At 36.6% G+C, this 17,411-nt stretch overlaps 1 protein-coding gene across 1 annotated transcript in view; it reads right to left on the bottom strand.

The window, feature by feature from the left end:
- LOC124171191 overlaps window positions 1-17,411 on the bottom strand; it is an 85,321-nt gene that overhangs the window by 56,780 nt on the left and 11,130 nt on the right. The window contains exon 2 of the mRNA XM_046550329.1: window positions 1,444-1,562. Within this exon, the coding sequence (XP_046406285.1) occupies window positions 1,444-1,562 (119 nt within the window). The remainder of the gene's footprint in view (window positions 1-1,443; window positions 1,563-17,411) is intronic.

Genomic DNA, 17,411 nt, shown 5'->3' with positions numbered 1-17,411 from the left:
TAAACGTGCATGGCTGATCTTTTTTGTGATCTCTATGCAATATTTTAATAAATTTATTTCATTTTCCTCTTACTGCTTCCTCCACACTTCAGTTTCATGTGAAGGCAATCTATCCCCTTGTCAAATTTACACAGCTGTTCACGAAAATCCGTTTGAATGATTTTAAAATTATGGATTATTTCACTCGTCATATTCAATTAAGTCGTTCACGCGGACCAGAATGCGCAATCATGATAAGAATTCAGTAAATCGAAGGGATAGATAAATGGCGGAAAAGAAAAGCCTTTTTGCTCAGACATTTTCTCATAACTTGAAATGAAAAATTGCGAAAGTTGCCTCTTACTTTTCCAGAGTAAGTGACCTTACTGCACTCCAGTCTCATTAACTCACTCAGAGAGACGCGACCCTGATAGAAAGAATAGCTCACTAGAGAAGTAGAAGACGAACCGCAAGAGACGGATTCGCGAGAGCAAGGAGCGGCGAAGAAGCGGTTAGCCATTATGTATGAGTCAGTGGCGTCATCAACTTATCTCCCGTCTATACTTCCTCCTGAATTGCTCGAGAAGTAGTAGACAGATCGGAAAATGTAAAAACACGGGTTCCTTTATTTTTCAAACACAATAAAAAATTGTGAACGAGCCCATTATTACTTCAAAATTCAATAACTCTTGGTTTACTTTGTAATATTCCACCAAAAGTTTTTCCTGGATACACACAATTACTTATGCCACCTATTTTTTAAAATCAGAGCGCGACCCGGGTTCCAATGAATTTTTTTTCAGAGAAAATGCATAGAAGTACGTCACTGTGCACCACTGCTTCTTTTAGCGCCTGAAGATGATGATATTTCATTAAAGCCCGGGTCGCGCTCTGATAAAAAATAATTGGTATAAGTAATTGTGTATATCCAGGAACAACTCATTATTACTTCATTATTTCGAAAACTAAAACGAAGATAAAAACACTCCCTCCATTTGATTAAGAGATAATTCACAGTAGCTTCTTAGTCCTAGCAACATGAAAAAATGGTGTACTTTATTAAAACTAAACGCTTTGATTTTTCAGTGTAATAATTTATTACACATAGAATTTCAACTATTCTAAATTTCCCTGTTTTAATATAAAATCCATTTCTTCAAATCGAGCGATCGATTCTTTGAAAATATTTTCCAAAATGTATTTTAGCTCCTACTTTTATGCATTTGCGTTTGTTCCATGTTGGGAATTAAATTATGGGACTTTTTGATCTAAAAATGAATTGTAGCCAATTTACCCTTTTTCCTCCTTTTTTTGATGGAATTTTCACGTCTTTTCAATACCTTCCAGGCCCGGCGGAGTAAATGGGATTAGTCGCGGATGACAGGAGCGTTTGAGCCCGTGCGCGACCCATTAGCGGGTACAATATGGCGACTGGGATGGAATAGAAGCGACTAACAGCCTTACCTTCTTGTCCCCGCGACCTCGACCACTTTACACCGACTGTGGCTCCACCATGCGGGGGAAAGCGTCCAATAGGACGAGGAGGCGCTGCGAGCCCAGCCTTCCTCGGGAAACAGTAGCACCTGTAACGAGGATTTCATTCACGATTATTAAAAAACAGGATATTCAAGTCTACCCTCAAATGTGTTGTCAACCACCTCCCATTTAAATGGGTTATTTAACCCTTTCTAACCGAGCGCTGTTTCTGGGAGAAATCAAACTTCAAGATTTTTCATTTTGAAAACTTGAACATTTTACACTCAACGATAATTATCCTGGCAGACAAATATTAAGTCATTACAGTTCACACTACAAAATAATATTTATTTTAGATATCTCCTAAATAGAGCTGAAGGTTTAAACATTTTTGATGACGCTTAGAAGCAACATTGGGTTATAGAGGGTTTAAGTATTGAGCGCGGAGGTTTTCGGTTTTCGGGGTTACTACCGCGTGGATTCCTCTCTGCAGACGATAGTTTCGACGGCAATGCAGGCTTCTTCAAGTCTTCATTGACGAAAGGTCTTCATATACATTGGTCTTCATTTGCTATTGACCTGAAGAAACTTTCGTCTGCAGAGATGAATTTACGCGGTAGTAATGCCGAAAATCTCCACGCTCAATAGTCACCACACCGCGAAAGTCTACACAAGGGTTTATAAAAGTCGCCACTCGCGTCGCTGACGGACAAGTTAATCCAAGTTTCACGGGAAAATAAGGTATCAAGTGTCAACCAAAATTTACATTCATGATAATTTTACTTATTGAATTCATTACCTTTCAATTCTAATCCTTGCAATTACAAACATTATAGTTCAAAATATTGGAAAAAAGTGGATCGCATTGCACTCATACCACGTCACGGACAATTTTGAAAGCCGGTTAAAATGCGACCGAAATGGCAACAGAAATCAGCCTTTCATGGGGTGGAGCAGTGCCTTCTCTATGCAGTCCCCATGATTCAATTTATCATCACTGATAAATGTTCGTCATTTATCAACTAATGAACGTTTTCATTATTTAAGTCAACTTTTAGCGGAGACATATCGTAGAACATCATATGGAATGATAAACAAATATATCGCACTGTCCACTAATTTTGTTTTCATAATGTAAAACATCTGTTTCGATCGCTACACAATCATTATCAGGTTCTGACCCGCATTGTAGTTAGTACGTGATGATGATTGTGCAGAAATCGTAACACGTGTTGTAAGCTGTTAAAATAAAATGTGGTCATCACGATGTCTTTGTATATCATATTAAGATCACGTATTAAAGAATGACTAAATAGTAAGGTGAGGATCTCTTCAGACCAGGTAAAGTATTTGCAATTTTAAAAAAGGTCAGCTATACACTCTTAAAGGAAGTATTTTACCAGGAACCTTGGAATGAAATAACGGGTAAAAATAGAAAGACTCTCTGGCTCAAAGGGCTATGATCTATAGAGGAAAGACTATTTCTCCAATGTTAGCACGACAAAGGGTTTGAATTATCTGGAAATGGGGTACCTCGTCCCTTACCTCGCTTCAACATAGATAAACAGCCTTTATGCTGGTCGTTTGATTTTATTTTAAGCAGTGGCATTTTAGGAGAGAGACCGACAGAGAGTATGAGGGTTCTGGGCGAACCCTTCGGAGGATACAACGCACCGGGGCCGGGAACCAAGCCAGTGGCTTATACGCCTGATCACCCGGGGAGGGGCTGGAAAGGAAGGAAAAAGGAAAGAGGCGCCGCCGCGATAGGAGCCCGTCGATGCCTCTGGGAAGGGATAGGTACGGAAGGGACGGGACGAGGGAAAAACACCCCAACGCTATAGGAGCGAAGAGGTCCCAACTATTAGCGAAACCAAGCATAAGCAATTAATGTTCTAGCGATCCTAGTGGATTTTCCTATGAGGAAGAAAAATCCATCGATTGAATCGCTAGATGAGAGAGACCGACAGCTGAGGTATCCGCCGATGGGACAGGGTAGGAAAGGTACGATGAAGAGAATCCCAGCATCGGTTTTAAACTGCTCTTAACTAAACGCCAAAGAGACCGCGGTGTAACGTCACATCCGACGGTTTGATCGCTGTACTTGTGGTGCCCTCCACAAAGGGTCCTCAAACTTGAAGGGATCGAACTGTATCTTTTAATGGTCCGCCAACGCCTGGATTTGAGCCCGAGCTCTCAGGACGATCAGCCAACACTCTATCCACCATACTAACCACACACAAGACCATTTCAGTTTGACTACAAAGACAGAATCCATTAAGGCCGTTTTACTTGGTACACGGAAATGCGCAATCTGACGTACGTGCGAAGGCGCAATCAAAATTACGTTGTGTAAAGCGGTGAATTGTTATAACACATGCGAGAATGCGTGGATGCGAGACGGCAAAATAGCCCCTGTTCTAATCTCGTTCATGCATTCGCGCAATTCCACGCCATTTTAAAAAATAAATGCAACTCTAACCTGCGCAATTCCGTGCCCCGGCCTTAAGGTAGGCCTTGTAAAATGGCCTTAAGGTAGGGCTTATGGCCAATTCTCACTTCTATGCGTATAATGATGAACCTTGTATCGTAATAAATTTTTAACCTTGATTAAGTAAAATCGCAGTAAATGAGATCTTGCATACAATAACAAAATATTCCTACGATATCTTGTATTGAGCTTTAGTTCGTCCAGCTCAGAGTATCACCTAAATGCCTATAGATAGGGGCATTTTATATTAAGTCTCCACTAGGATTTTTTTTTCGCAATCTAGGAAAAAGCAGAGGAAAACTAAATTTGAGAATATTGGGGAAATGAGATCATGGGTCGCGATTATCTCTTAACCAATCCGCATAATTAATCAAGCTACGTACAATACTTACAATGCTGTTCTAAAATTACGCACAATCCAAAAGTCTCCGCTTATTTAGTTTTCTTTTGTAATTTAGTGCTGGGTATTACTCTTATGATACAGGTCAGTGATTGACTCCTCCCTCGCGACTTTTCTGTTCTTACTCTGGCGATTCGCGCACAATCATTCCTTGCGTGTCTTTTATATTTTATTGATCGTTTTCTTTAAGAAAATCCAATGGAAATCAGCACCAACAGCATAAATTAGTCTCACTTCTCTTGTCGATCGTTCTTCTCCCATCTGAGTTCAATTACTCATACGATTGGTTGAATTATTTTGTTAATTTCTTAATTTTCAAGTTACCAGCAACGGACTCTCAATTTTTGACATCATTTCACGTAAAAGAGCTTGGAAAGTCATCAACGTCACTGGCGCTCCGAGTACACTGGCCTAGAATGCTGCGCTATGTCAAGAACTTATCAAGAGAGCAGTATTTCTTTTTAATTCACAAGGGAGTGGCTTTGTCTAGAAAATTTAAATCGATAACGACTTATTTTCTCATCCATACCCCGATTCGATGAAATAAATTGCTCTATTGAACCGAAGGAAACGACTTCACTTAACCTCCAGTTTTTTCTTTCCTCCCTCAAGTCATGTGTGAACATATTCATCATTTTCTTTCCAAAATTTTATTTTCAATTAAGACATGCTGCGATTCCATTCAACAATAAAAATGGGGATAGCGTTTCAGCTCGCAAAAGACCGCTCTAGGGCGCTCTCTCTATGAAAATTCAATGTAAAGAACTCATCAAGAGGGCCATAAATTTCGCAGTTTCTTTTTAATTTGCACGTGAGTGGCTCAGTTGAGAAATGTTGAATCGGCAACAACCTATTTTATCACTCATGCTTGGAATCAATGAACTAAACTGATTATTTAATCTGAAGGAAATGGCTTCACTTACCCTTCAGTTTTTTCTCCTTCCTTAAGTCATGTGCGAACATATTCATAATTTTCTTTCCAAAATTTCTTTTTCATTAAAAATATGCTGGCATTTTATTTAACAATTAAAATGAGAATGGCTTTTTAGTTCTCAAAAAAAGCACCCTAGGGCGCTCTATTTATGAAATTTCAATATCAAGAAAATTCTTCACATTGCAATCAAGAGGGCAGTAAATTTCGCAGTGTCTTTTCAATTCACATGTGAGTGGTTTAGTTAAGAAATATTTAATCGGTAACGACCTATTTTATCATCCATGGCTCAAATCAATGAACTTAACTGCACATTTGATCCGAAGGAAACAGCTTCTCTTATCCTTAAGCTTTTTCCCTCCCTTTAGTCATGTGAGAACACATTTATAAATTTCTTTCCGATATTTCTTTTAAAAGAAAGACAAGCTATGATTCAATTCAACAATGAAAATTGAGATGGCTTTTTAGCAAGAGAGCGCTCTAGGGAGTTCTTTTCCAAATAGCGGGAGGGATGTGGCAGAATTCAGGTTCGTTAAGCTTAAGGGTTTCCTCTCCGCATGTCGCTAACGAAATAATATCGGGCTGTAGGGTACCTTAAGGTGCTCCAATGGCTCACAAAAGGGCCTTCAAGGGCTCGAAACGAGTCTTCCAATTAATACAGATAAAGGCTTTTGTGCCGCGGCTGACCTACTTACTCATTCATGTCCGTGTTATCCGAGCAAACGCCCCTTAACCCACGTCGACCGATCTTCTCTGTTACTCCCAAAGGCTTTCGTTTTACAATCAGCCTGATTAACACTGTATGTACTGAAGGAAAATTATAAGCCGTCAACTCTGATTCTCTTTTCTCCGGTGAATTTAATGCCAAATTCAAACTATTAATTTTGTCACTGCATAGTCTTGAAGCCAATTTAAAATATACGTAAATTTAGCGGGCTTCATTTGTAAAAATGTTTCTCATCTACATTTAAATAGCAAGCTACATAAACTACGCACGTAAATTTTTTTTTTCTTAGCAGAGCACTTTCTGACCATAATCAAGGCATTACAATTTGTGAATTGATATGAAAATTTAGCTGTCCAGGAATCTTGTTTCAAAGCGGAATCATGTTATTGCTGTTAATTAATCAACCCCAATGCAATTATGAAGATCCTGGAGGGAAATTAATCTGTTTAAAAAGTTATATTGGTGTGAGAAGTTACTGAAACTTATTGTTTCGTTATGGTTTCAAAATATTCGTTAATACATTTTGCATCGCCATCATGGAGATGTGCCAATTTATCTCTTCGCGATCATTCATACATTTGATTTCAACGAAAATATTTTGCCATTCCTCAGGCATCAAAGTTTGTGATTATAGATGAAAATATAGATTTTTCCAAATCTGGTTTCACTGCGGAACAATACCTTTATGTATTATCATTAATTAATAGGTACTTTGCAATTATATCTGCTCGATTTTTGTGGTATTCTACTAAATTAATCATCAAAGAATTGTATTTTTCGTACACCAACAAATAAATGAAAAAAAATCAGTCACATGTAAGAGATTGGAAAAGTATAAGTGATTTGATTTCATGGTGTCATCTAAATTTCAGAAAGGTCCCGAAATGTCACAAAACATCCTCTTATAAAAATATCAAATTCATTTCAGTTTTCAGTATTTTAAACCTATGCCAAGTTCGGTACTATTCTCCATTACCAGAATGGGTAAGATTTTCATGCCCGTAGCTGACTCAGGGGCGAGCTCTTTGCCTATCCATGCCGTCCTCAGGGTTAAATCATTCAATAAACCAATGAAATCAATAAATCAATCAATGAATGATCATTTAAAAATCTCAAATCTTCATTGCGAAGTAGTTGTCCAAACTCGTACTGAATGCAATATTTACCACAAGAAAGAAATCATTGCATTGAAGGAAATCCACCATTATAATAGTAGGAGATGTTCTTCTCATTGTCAGTGATGTATCATTAATGATCGATAGTCAATTATAATAATAATAATTACTATAGAACTTGCTTAAAAATTATATGTGAAATCTTAGGTTATACACCTGAGGCTCAATAAAAAAATTAAAGAAAGCCAGTGTAGTAATTTTTCTGAATTTTCGGTCTTCTATACCATTCAATGAGAAGTATCTTAGCGGATGAATATGCACATAAAAGAATTTGGGCTGCCAATAATTAAATAATTCTATGACACATTACTGAAGCTACAACATTGAAGACATCATTGAGGAATATTTGTGTCATTGTCATCAATTTTGACCCGTCCCAAGACAGATTCAAGCTGAATTCCTCCTAAATTCTCCATTTCGTACCCACATTTTCATCTTTTATCAACCTCTGATTTCCTTGAAAATTCGTCAGCTTTCTTGCGTTTTTCTTCAACTTTTTCATCCATTATGGTACTCAGAAGTCAGTCATATCTCATGACATGCGCCATTCAGTGGGCTTTTCTCATTCTACCGTAAAGCATAATTGTTCTTTTCCTGTCAATCCCTTCCAGAACTTGTTCATTCGTCACCTTGTCTGTCCACCTCGCTCACATTATCCTTCCCCAACATTGAAAAAGTTTCCAGATAATTCACTTTCTTTTTCTTACAAGTTTCCGATCGATTAAGGGCCACGCTCCTCACGTAGAAATCTCTTTCTCGGGGGATAGGTATTTTATTGGCAGTTGGGAGAGTTTTAATTTTTTTCCATGGCTTACTTTCCCATGAATGTTCTACGCTTAGCTTCCTGAACAGAGTGTCCACAAATATGTATCAGGCCAACAAGGTATCTAAAACATTCTACTCGTTCTTTTCTCTGGCTATTCACTATAATGTTTATATCGTCTCATTAACATTTATTTTTTTCCATGCAATTCTTCAACCATGGGCATGCTCTCTATGTTTTGTAACTCTCCTTCTGCCTCAGCCGCATTACTTAATCTTAATTAATTACTTAATCGTCAGCACATTTAGTTCTTCTTATTTTTAGTACTCCATCATAAACCCTTGCCTTCTTTAGAGCTTCTTGCCTTCTTCCGTTTCTTTTAGCTTTTCTGCATAAAGGTTGAAAGATATGAGTAGCAAGCAGCAGCATTGGTTAACTCCATTCTCAATTCTTATTTCTCCTCATCATATTATTTAATTTTAACTATCAGCTCAATGTAGAGCTCCTTTTTAACACGAATATCTTTCCAATTTTAATATTTTTCAATATTTTCATCGGCTCCATTTCAAATTGTAAAAACCTTTTCCTCAATTTATAAAACAAATTTACAATGATCTGCTCATTTTCATTAATCTTCCTGATAACATTTCAAGACATATACATGGGATGTAAGGGATATCGTTCTTAACACTATTTCTAAGATTTTTTGGGAATATGGAATATTAACTGATAGTTATGGAGTCTTTACATACTTTGACATTATTTTTCTTTAACGCTGGGATTTTTACTGCTAGTAGCAGGTCTTTAAGTCAATTCCCTGCTCAATGTATGATTTTTATATGATATTATGCCTGTAACGATATCAATCACCTCGCCTCCTAATTTTTTTCGTACTTCTTATGGAATCCAAGTGGCCAGTGGCCAAGGGCTTTATCACTTTTCACATCTTAGAATACTCTCTCAACTTAACATTCCTCAATAGGGAAGTGCACTAATTTTTTTTTATTGCTGAATTTGAAAGTTTAGCCTAAAAAAGAAACATTAGTATAGTCACTTTTATTTCCTGCATCTGGGGTATGCACTTTAAAACGTTTTGAAAGTCGGAAAATTTCATGTTGCGCTGAAACACAGTGCCTCCATCTTGATTGAGATGTGACGTCACAAGGCAGTAGTCACCAGTGGAGTATCGCTGTATTCCGTCGCCTTCTTTAGCGCGGCGATAGTTTCCGGGAATCGGTGGAGTTTGCTTCCTAAAAATGTCGTCTAGTACCGAAAACATGAATTCAAAATAGAATTACAAATGATTTTTTGTTCCAAATTTCATCTCGACGTCGAAACAAAAGCCTGGAGAAGATATTCATTCCCGTGCCTTAAGCACAAGCTATACGGAATAAATGGTTCAAGGCTGCTCCTGACTCTTACCTATCGATGATATTCTGTTTTGAAGTTCATTTGAAGGTATTGTAAGATCAAATTGATATTTATATTATAATAATTTACTTAGTAGGTACCTTAGTCACATCAGAAAGTGTTTTAAGTCAAAATATAGCATCTTCCGCGTAGACCTACGTAATTTATAAACTTAAAGTAGTTTGGTTAAAGAATAATGGCGCGACTGTTATTTTACACGACCGGGCAAAATGCGTACTTTGCCCATGATATGTGCATATATGATAACAAACGATTTTTGTTAAAGTTAATCTTTATTTGTTGAAATTAGTACATTTATAGGTGATACAGATATAAAGGTACACAGCAGGTCGCGCGGCGTAATTTGTACTCCACTGGTGACGGGTTCATCTTGCTGATCTAAAAAATTAGCTACAATACCTCGAACTTTGAAAACTCGCAATATAGGCAGTCTAAGTACATTGTAGGAATACACGAGACCATTCAAGCCCAGAATGTACGTACAATGTTGAAATCCTTGGTTTTCAAAGATTGACGTATTTTATACGCCAGCGCGCCCGGTCCAGGGTTATCAACTTTTATTTCATCCTATTTGTTAATTGAAATTATATTTCGGAATGGTTCTTTTAGCACTGCTACCTAGGTAAACTGGTTGGTACTGAGTAAGTAAACTCCCTTTGGAGTAATGTGAATTACAAGTGTTCGAGATATATGGCATTTTATATTCGCTTTGTGTTCTTATTAATTATGTCTGTACGCATATTGTTGCTTGCCGCGAGCCTTTAATGGTATGTGCTCTTGAAAGAGTGGTTTTCATTTTTAATGTGGAAGTTGGTCAGTATAAGCAAAGAAAAAATTAGCATTTTAGCGCACACCAATCCTTGTAGCTCTGCGTTTGTAATGACACTGTTAAAATACCTAAACGCCATTATGATGATAAAAAAATTGTCTTATGTCAATGATTGCTGCAATTATAGTTAATGATAAACTTGACGCCGTATGATCACAATGGAGACAACAAAAAATAATGCCATGACATAATCTTGAACCATGATCCCATTTGGTTGAGGGTGGGAAATCGTTCACGCTACCGCTACCCCAACCGACCCAATATTAATCGCAGGATATTTTAAATGTATATATATGACTTGTAAAAAGTAACGCATGGAAATTAATTAATTACAGCCTAACTAAGGCCCTAATTGAAAAAGATGTAGCAAGGTACGAGGTCTCCCCTTGTTAGCCTTAACATCTCGCCTTTCTATGGAGCGTTGAACCTGTCTTCCTTTTTCAAAAATTCAGTGACCATAAATACATCAAAGTTTGGTATACCATTTATAAATCGTTGGAATTTTCCTTCTCCCAACCAAGATTATCTTTCTTGAACCCATCCTGGACAACGAACCATTGCAACAACCAGCCAGCACGGAAATAAGGCTAACATCCCATAATTCTAGTTGTGAAGGGCGAACGTCCCGGCCGGCGTGAATACATACGCAACGAATTAGTCTTGCAGCAAGCGTCTTAAATAGGTTTATTAGTTTGACTCGGTTCTTACAAAAAAAGTTTTGGCATGATAAACGGCATTGTGCCAAAATATACCCTGCGAAAAATAAATACCATTACCTATTTATTAAAGATTCAATGTGCCATTCGTACTACTCTTTCCAAACTTGAAGTTGACACGTAAATGAATATTAATATATTACGTGATGATGAAGTCATTTACTCAAAAGAGAAGCAGCCACATATATATTCTGAAGATATTTTATGACAGCAAAAAACGGATACCCTCAAATTCTGTAATTTGTCTATGCAATAATAGTGGTAGAACTAAACGGCGTTGAAGCTGCCTTCTGCTACTGCCTTGTGACGTCACGGCCAATATTCAACATGGACACCCGTTTTAGCGGCCTTTGAATTTTTACATATTTCGGACGGTCATCTCGAATCAAGTATTCACTATTAGGATTTAAACTGTGGTTTTACGACATTATGTTATTCTGAACTCTAATTTAAAGAATGTGTTTGGTGCATTTGAAACACTAGTGCACTTCCCTATTCTCGGTCCTCTGTTATCCTCATCACATTCGCTAACATCTTCCAGACCTAGAGCACTTACATTATAAGCATTTGTCTCGTATAGCTCTGCAATTGATTCCGTCCATTTGTCCTTTTCATACTTGATATTATTTGTTATCATACGTTCTGCTTTTTAATCCCTATTTTACTTATTTCCTTGGTTCTTCTGCTAAATCAAATAAGAGTGGGAATGAAAGCAGAATATAGTTGGCAAACTTTCACGCTGACTCTTTGTGGGAGACCCACAACAAAATAATTTTCAAAAGCTTAGTACATAAAGATACACAGGTAGAGTGAACCCACTCAGTGCAACAAGAAGTGGAAATCAGTGTTAAACGTATTTTATCAGTCAACTGTGTTTGAAAAATATGAGAGGAATATGGTTTCGTATGCCTACATGTCCGGAAGATAAAATGCGATCTTGCCCTAAAGGAAAAATTTAGTCGGTGGCCCTACATCTTAAAAAAATGCTTTATATTGTAATTAACCGTATATGAGCAACTAATTTACTCAGTTTTTTAACAGTCCAACTTTATAAATTAAATGGATCTGTACAAAATAAATTAAAGCTTTCTTAGCCGATAGAAGTAAACTATCCGTAATTTCTCTTCCCTCATATTTAATGGATATGTCCAATGTCCGTTACGAAGTGAAAATTATATTTAAAATTATTCTACTGCCTAATATAGGCTTCAAGAGGCAAATAGTAAGTGTGAATTTAAGATTAGAATATTTCCATTTCGGAGTAAAATTACATTTAAAACTGTTCTACTTTTAATATAGGCTATAGGGTCACCACACCATTACACTTTTTACAAAGTCATTCATCATTCTCCTAGTTTGAAATTATAATTAATTATTTTCTTGCACAATAATACAGTAAAATTCAGGCTATAGGTTCACCATACCATTACACTATTTACAAAGTCATTCATCTCTTCTTGTTTGAAATTACAATTTATAATTGTCTTGCTAAATAATTCAAAGAAATATTTGCTATGCTATAATTATGCAGGCATGTAACAGGGCTATTAATTGTTTCATACATTCTTGGTTTCTAACAGCTATTTCCTAGAATTTACATCAAGAATTTATGAAAAAAATTACGAATAAATTTCTTCATAGTAGGTCTTCAAACGAAATTATTTCTAGCCAGGAAACAACAGATATGCTACCGTTTTTCACAGAAGAGGGTAAAAAAATCTAAGAATTTCAGTATAATATTCTGACCTAGGCCACTGGCGTCCGTTGAAGGGTTCCGCCTAGCTTCAAACGACGGCGTTCGAAAAAAAAGCATCTTCGTTGAGAAAAAATTTCACAGATCCTCAAATTTCCGAAGTTTTATGACATTCTCTTCCGGGAACTATTTTCACCCAAAAAATCTGGAAACTTTTCTCTTGAAATTTTAAATCACTCACCTAGTTTACCATTGTCGGGGTCGGGTCGGAATCGGTAGGGCACTTGTTGCATTATGCTCGAACTCCTTTGAATTTGAAAGTGCTAATGCTGTCACATGAATTCTTGATGACGTTTATTTTCCTCCTCCAACCCGTAGGAGCAGAGTGGGCGTTCAGTTATTCATTGATTGTCGACGAGGTGTGCTCATATTGATACGCGCACCTCACCAGCCCCGGAACGCAAACTTTAGAGCTGGCGGCGAGGCACTCACGATCCTAGGAGTTGACATTCCTTAGTTGAGTTATCGCGGATCGCGGTGGATCGGCGCATATTGGTTACATTAATTAGTGATTTAATTCATTACATTCATGTGACCGTTACTGTTTTTCCATAAATACCTTTTGTCCATCAATATTAACTTCTTCAAATTCGACTAATTTTTCCGAATATCGTGCTCCTATTCTCTATTTATATCTTCTGTGGTTCTCTTTTAAATTCTAGGTAATGAAATGATATTTTGTAATTTCTAATAAACGTAGAACCGTGAAATAAGATGTCATTATTAAATATGGACAACACAGCATTCATCAAATCATTTTCATCCTTCCAATGCATCATGTTTCATGGAATATGAATTACAGTATATTCCGTTTAATGGGTCCACCGGTTACTTGGGGCAGCCGCTTAATTGGGGCAGATCTTGAAGAACAGAACCCAATAGAGGAATATCCCAGAGTATTCTCCGCTTAATCTCCGGGACAGCATGCCGCTTTATTGGGCCATAAGTCGGCGACATAGACTCTATACTCGCGACTAAATTAAAATTGTTTAATTTCAGAGTACTATTTTTTTAATTTTCCTCCTTTGATTTACTCTTATTTTTCACAAATAATCCTATTCTTGCCCTTTTTTGAAAGCTCTTGTTGTTATGCTATCCGCAAGAGGATAGGACTTTTCTTTAAAAGGACTTGGTAAAAGACATTCATTCAGCGTCGCCCGAGGCGGTGATAAATATTTTTAACTAAATTGTTTTAATTTTTAAAAATAATAATAAATTAACTAAACTCGCTGATTTATTAATCAAATAAATAGCTTAATGACCTATTGCATTATTAACATTCTTTTGTCTTCTTTGTATCATTTCAACGTTTGTTTATGCCCATATGCAGGATAGTTCGCCTAATTGGGGCAGCCGCTTAATTGGGGCAAAGTGCAGAAGTCCCGATATGTCCCAATTAACCGGAATTTACTGTATTTATGTGTGACGTATGTATATTTTAACATTTTTAAGCTTTCAAATAATTATTGTTCCTCTAAACAGTGCTAAAATTCTGAAAATCGGATGACGAGACATAGTCGTCATGGCGCGGTTTGGCGTTGAAAGTTCATGACGAGCTAGACTCGTCATTACTGCGCAAGGGGTTAAAGGTTAAATTCCTGCGACGTTTTCCGCGGCAATGTTCGTGATGAGTGCAGTTTTTCGAGTACTCTAGCCACGAATAATACAAAAGAAGATGCCTAAGTCGGTCAATAAATGTGTTTTAAACCACCGCACCGCGCATTTAAATGGGTTTACAAAAGTAGCCACTTGTGTCGTTGGCATACAAGAAATACCGAGTTCATTCTGGTAATATTAGGAGTGTCAACCAAGATTTACATTCATGTAGATGTTAATTATTAAATCCATTACTTTTCCATGCTATTCCTCGCAACTGCATACATTATAGTGAGAAATAATGGATAGAAGTGTATCGCATTGCACTCATCACCGCACCGCGTACATTTTTGAAAGGCGATTAAAATGCGACCGAAGTGACAACAGAAATCAGCCTTCTAAGGGATGAAATTGGGCCTCCTCTATGCGGTCCCCTTGACTTCAGCCGTGATCGTCTCTTGCGAGTGACGACAGTTTCGAAAGCCATCCTGCTTCCATCTTCAGGTCGGAGGTGAGAAGCTCGAATCTCACAGGATGACGCGTTTCTTAAGCTGTAGCGGTGAGTCAAACTCACCCCAACCAGCCAGTTTGCAAAGGAAATTTTAATAAAATGGCGCATGTGTAATGTTTGCAATGTGGAATGGTACTTGTGTGAGGAAAAAAATGAAAATGCAAGATTTAGAGCAATCAGAAAATACTCGAATAATGTTAACGAATAGCAAACAGTCAATCTATCAATCGTTAACATTTTTTATTTTGGAAAATTTTGGTATTATTATTCCTTTTTTATTTACCAAACAGGTAACTTTTTTGTCCATTTTGACCATTTTTTTATTTCGCCGCTGTATATAGTGCTTTCCGTAGTTCCACTGAAAGCTGATTGGCTAGCACTCTCTTCTACGTGTTACAAATTGTTTAGCCGTGGTTTCCGTTCAAGTTTTCTATAATGTGGATTTCTAAGGCTTCTCTAATCTGCGTTGGATAGAAACGGCTCTCCTTTAAAAATATCTTTGCCCTTTCAAAGTCAATCGGATGACCTACCTCACTCCTTACGCATTCTGCTATGGCTGACAAGTTAAATTGTTTCTATTTTGAGGCTCTTGCATGGTCCTTGATCCTCGTAGCCATTCCTGGGCATGTTTCTCCTACGCACAATTTTTCATTTAGGTTAAGTGTGAAATCACAATAACAAACGTGGCTTTCGGATCATGTTTAGAGGTTAGGTGCTTCGTTTCCATCATCAGTGAAGGGCTGTCAAATAAACCTTATTTTTCAAGGCACGTAGAATTTACAGTTTTTTTTCACTGGAACTTGCTCCGAATCACAAATAAATCAATACGTATTTTTAATTACATTTAGCTAATAGCATTGTGAAAATAAATTGATGGGCTGAATATTATTTAAAAATTTTCTTATGCCTTATAAAATAGTCATGGGGCCATTTGACTTTTAATTTAATTTCATAAGGATGAATTCGGAGTCAAATAAATGTTTAATTAAGCCATCGTTTTTTGAAATCTGCAATTATAGCTTCCATTTTGAAATGAGAATGCCGGTAAAATTCCATTTCTCATTTTAATATGGATATTCGGAATTTCAATAAATTTAAGACTGAAATTATTTCATGCACAGGTAAAATTTGATGAGAATGAGTTCGCGCCAAATATTTTAGGGGTACAGGATTTCCAAATTCGGTAAAAAAATAATAAAAAAATTCTTCCGCGGAAAAGCTGTTGCCTCGCATATATGTCGAGCGAGTTTTTTTCGGAGAAACCAGGACACTTGGTTACCGTTGATACAGTTTTGCCTTTAATTTTATGAGCAAGGTTTTTTATTGAGATTTTCTTCTAACACCGTGGAATTATTCAATAATCCTGAACTCTTTTTTCGGAATATTTCATGTAATTCTACATTTCGTGCTTTCGGAACGCATTAATTTGCTACCTTTATTTTCTCAGCTCTAATTGATGCCAGTGATAGGCAGTTGATTTGCAGGCATCGCGCATAGATCAGGTGTATAAACCTGCTAGATAAAGATGCCAACCAATCTCTGTTATGATCTACTAGGACAATATTTTTACAATATTATAGATGAACTTTATCACTATTTTACTAAGTTTATCTTCTTTAATCTTTTAGGCTACTATTTGAGACCAGTTTACCAATTAGACTGCAATTTTTTTAATTACTACTGAAACACTATACTGAGAGCTTAGCTAATTAATAGTCTTACATTATGTTACCATTTTATGCTTTAATTGAGACAACACAACCTATAATGACTCAAAAATCTCAGAATATTAAAAAGCGCTGAAATTTAACTTAAATTACGTGTGAGTCTGTGTAATATGAGAGTTTTAAAGATTATTTAATGAGTACGAATAGATAAGAAATAAATTTACCATCGGAAGCTATCAGCTTCTCATTAAAATAGGTAATTACACCCACGCACGCCGTGGTGTACGTACAAATTGAGCTAGAGGAACTTATAAGCAATATCGTGAAGCATATGCTAATCGTAGTACTCATCTTAACAACTGATTGGTATGATCAGTGGAATATTTTATATACAAAATGTTTTATTATTGAACTACGATCGCATCATAGCCTCTGAACCGAGATCAATTAACAAGGTAATTTTATATTGCATTCACTTGATTTGAACAACACTGGTTATCAGATTGTGGTGCATATATAACACCAAGGAATAGCTGAATCATGATTAAAACGCGAATTTCTATGATAATAACAAGTTAGACCGATTTTTATCCATTTTAATTCATCTTCGGGTGTAGAGAAACAGTTTTACTCGGATGTACCTGTAAACCCAAGTAAACCCTCGTGTTCTGAATGCTTACTCCAGAAATAATAAACATAAATTTGAAGGATTGAGCTAGATGCAATATTTATATATGGAGATGTGAAAAAACGTAAGTTCAACGGCACTCTGAATCGTCGATAAATATTTACTTAATATTCAGAGATGGTAATTAGAGCGGAATATTTTAAGCGAGGTAAATCATGCCACGTTAAATCCGTATAAACAATTCAAGCTAAATGGAAGCGATTAATTTTAGTGTATTTTCATATATACCGATACTTGACACATTACATTCGAATTTCACTTTTTTACAGCGATATTATGAA

The sequence above is a fragment of the Ischnura elegans genome, chromosome X (assembly GCF_921293095.1).
Source record: "Ischnura elegans chromosome X, ioIscEleg1.1, whole genome shotgun sequence".
NCBI classification, from domain to species: Eukaryota; Metazoa; Arthropoda; class Insecta; order Odonata; family Coenagrionidae; genus Ischnura; species Ischnura elegans.
This window is presented reverse-complemented; position numbering and strand designations above follow the sequence as displayed.